The sequence below is a fragment of the Populus trichocarpa genome, chromosome 3 (assembly GCF_000002775.5).
Source record: "Populus trichocarpa isolate Nisqually-1 chromosome 3, P.trichocarpa_v4.1, whole genome shotgun sequence".
Classification (NCBI taxonomy): domain Eukaryota; kingdom Viridiplantae; phylum Streptophyta; class Magnoliopsida; order Malpighiales; family Salicaceae; genus Populus; species Populus trichocarpa.
In genome coordinates, this window is record NC_037287.2 from 1,584,631 (window position 1) to 1,586,835 (window position 2,205).

The 2,205-nt window shown below is 44.2% G+C and overlaps 1 protein-coding gene across 1 annotated transcript; it reads left to right on the forward strand.

Moving 5' to 3' along the window:
* The first annotated feature begins 798 nt into the window (after positions 1–798).
* On the forward strand, positions 799–2,205 carry LOC112326921 (uncharacterized). The gene is made up of 2 exons (XM_024597439.2): positions 799–1,292; positions 1,395–2,205. The coding sequence occupies exons 1-2, from the start codon at positions 799–801 to the stop codon at positions 2,203–2,205; spliced, it is 1,305 nt and encodes a 434-aa protein (XP_024453207.2).

Here is a 2,205-nt window from a genome sequence, read left to right on the forward strand (position 1 = left end):
GGCGTATTTGGGGTGCTAATACCTTCCCTTTACGCAACCAGTCTCCGTACCAGATCTCTGAGACCAGTTAGGGTTCCTAGTGACCAAAATACTAGGTGGCGACTCCCATTCTATTTTCCACTAATAAGAGACAAGAATTCCTTGTCTCCCCATATTTTCCAGACACACACACCACATGGAGTGTGGAGGACGATCGTCGCTACGCCGTCCATGTGCGACAGAATGGCGACTCCACTGGGGACCTTGTGGACTAAGCTTTGTTTTTGTCTGATCATCGTGTTTTTTTTATTTGGTTTTGTGTTATTATTTTCATTCTCATTTGCTCATACGCTTTAAATTTTGTACATATTTGTTCATGCATTGTATAAAATTATTTCATGCATCATTCATATTTGAGGGGAATTATACTGGAAAAAAAAACTTTAGGTTAAGTGGGGGACTAGCAGCTTACCTTACGACTTTTAGTCAAGGTTTAAGTTTGTGTAAACCCCAACTCTTCGCTGAGAGCTTAGATTGGTAATGATTGGTGCATATGCCATCCCATTACCTACTGAGCCCCTATATTGCCTTCACGAGGGTGATCACTGGGACAGCAAGAGACCCTTTTGAGATCAGGTAGAAAGCCACCCATCCTGTAATGGCCCCAACCTATCCTTAGAGTATGAACTCCCTAATACGCATGTACATACATCTGCATCGTACACATACACCCATTCATTGTAAATAACATACATACATCCAGCAGGTTGAAATATAGGTCCCCAAAGAGTCTACAACACCCGACTTCGAGCGAGAAACATGGAAGATGAAGAGCGCGCTCACCGTGACGCCCATTTTCAAGAAGAGTTGGAGTCTCTGAAGACAAGTGTGGCTCGCCTCACTAGCTTACTCGAACAAACACTGAGAAATACCTCTGGTGAAGGTCCTTCTAACCCACCAGTCACCTTTAATCAGATTCCAACAATAGCTCAGCCCGAAGAAAGAATGAGTGAACATGGTCAAGAGCCTCAACATAATCCAACATTTGTGCAGTCAGCAACACCTGCACCAGCCCCTGCAGTCATGGATGCATTTGCTAACGAGTCCCACAAGGCCAAGTCATCTGATAGCCTTGATCAAGAAAAGATAGCGGCACTGGAAGCCAGAATCAAAGTCATTGAAGGGGTAGACTTATATGACCCAGTACGGGCAGCGGAGATGTGTCTAGTCCCAAATGTGGTTGTCCCGAAAACGTTTCTTGTTCCTGATTTCATCAAATATAGCGGAACACAATGCACCATGACTCATCTCAAGTCCTATTGCAATAAAATGGCAGAAGTAGTACATGATGAAAAACTACTGATGCACTTTTTTCAAGATAGCTTAAGTGGGGCAATATTGAGCTGGTACATGAGATTGGACAACACAAAGATCCGGAGATGGAAAGACCTGGTGGATGCTTTTATCAAGCAGTACAAATACAACATGAACATTGCTCCCGACAGAACCAGCTTATCCAATCTAGAGAAAAAGGACAAAGAAAGTATAAGGGAATATGCTCAAAGATGGCGAGAATCAGCTGCTCAAGTCCATCCCCCACTTCTGGACAAAGAGATGGTCACTTTATTTGCTGACACACTCAAAGCACCATATTACGAGCATGTGATGGGTAGTTCAACCCAGCAATTCACTAATGCTGTGGTAGTGTGTGAGCGCATAGAGCAAGGCGTCAAGAGTGGTAGAATTGTGGTAGCCCCCGAGAAAAGAGGCTTCGAAAGAAAGGTGGTTGACCATGTTAGAGATGACTATAGGGGTAGGAAAAACACATTCCAAAACTATCACACTCCATCCCAAATTACTAACATCAACTCTTCACCTCCCACCAAAAAACCCGAGCCCCAAAACTTTCAAGCCAAAAGCCAAATTGGAAATTACCAAAGGGTCCAAGAACAACTACCTCTATTACCGCTGCCCCTGAATGAAATGTACCAAAAGCTATTAAGCATCGGGCATGTAGCTCCCGAACCTCTAGCGCCTTTGCAGCCACCTTACCCCGGCTGGTACAAGCCAGAACTCACTTGTGAATACCATGCTGGTGTTTCCGGACATAGCATTCATACTTGCAATGCCTTCAAGAGAAAGCTTCAGCAATTAATCAAGGCAGGGTGGATAGCATTCGAAGACACTCCTAATGTGAACACGAACCCTCTACCTACTCATGCTTGA

What these genes read in the sequence shown, in the direction of transcription:
- LOC112326921 (XM_024597439.2), top strand. Translation starts at nt 799, where the DNA reads ATGGAAGATGAAGAGCGCGCTCACCGTGACGCCCATTTTCAAGAAGAG. An exon ending in TGCACCATGACTCATCTCAA is followed by an intron (nt 1,293 to 1,394) that starts GTCCTATTGCAA and finishes CTGGTACATGAG; the next exon opens with ATTGGACAACACAAAGATCC.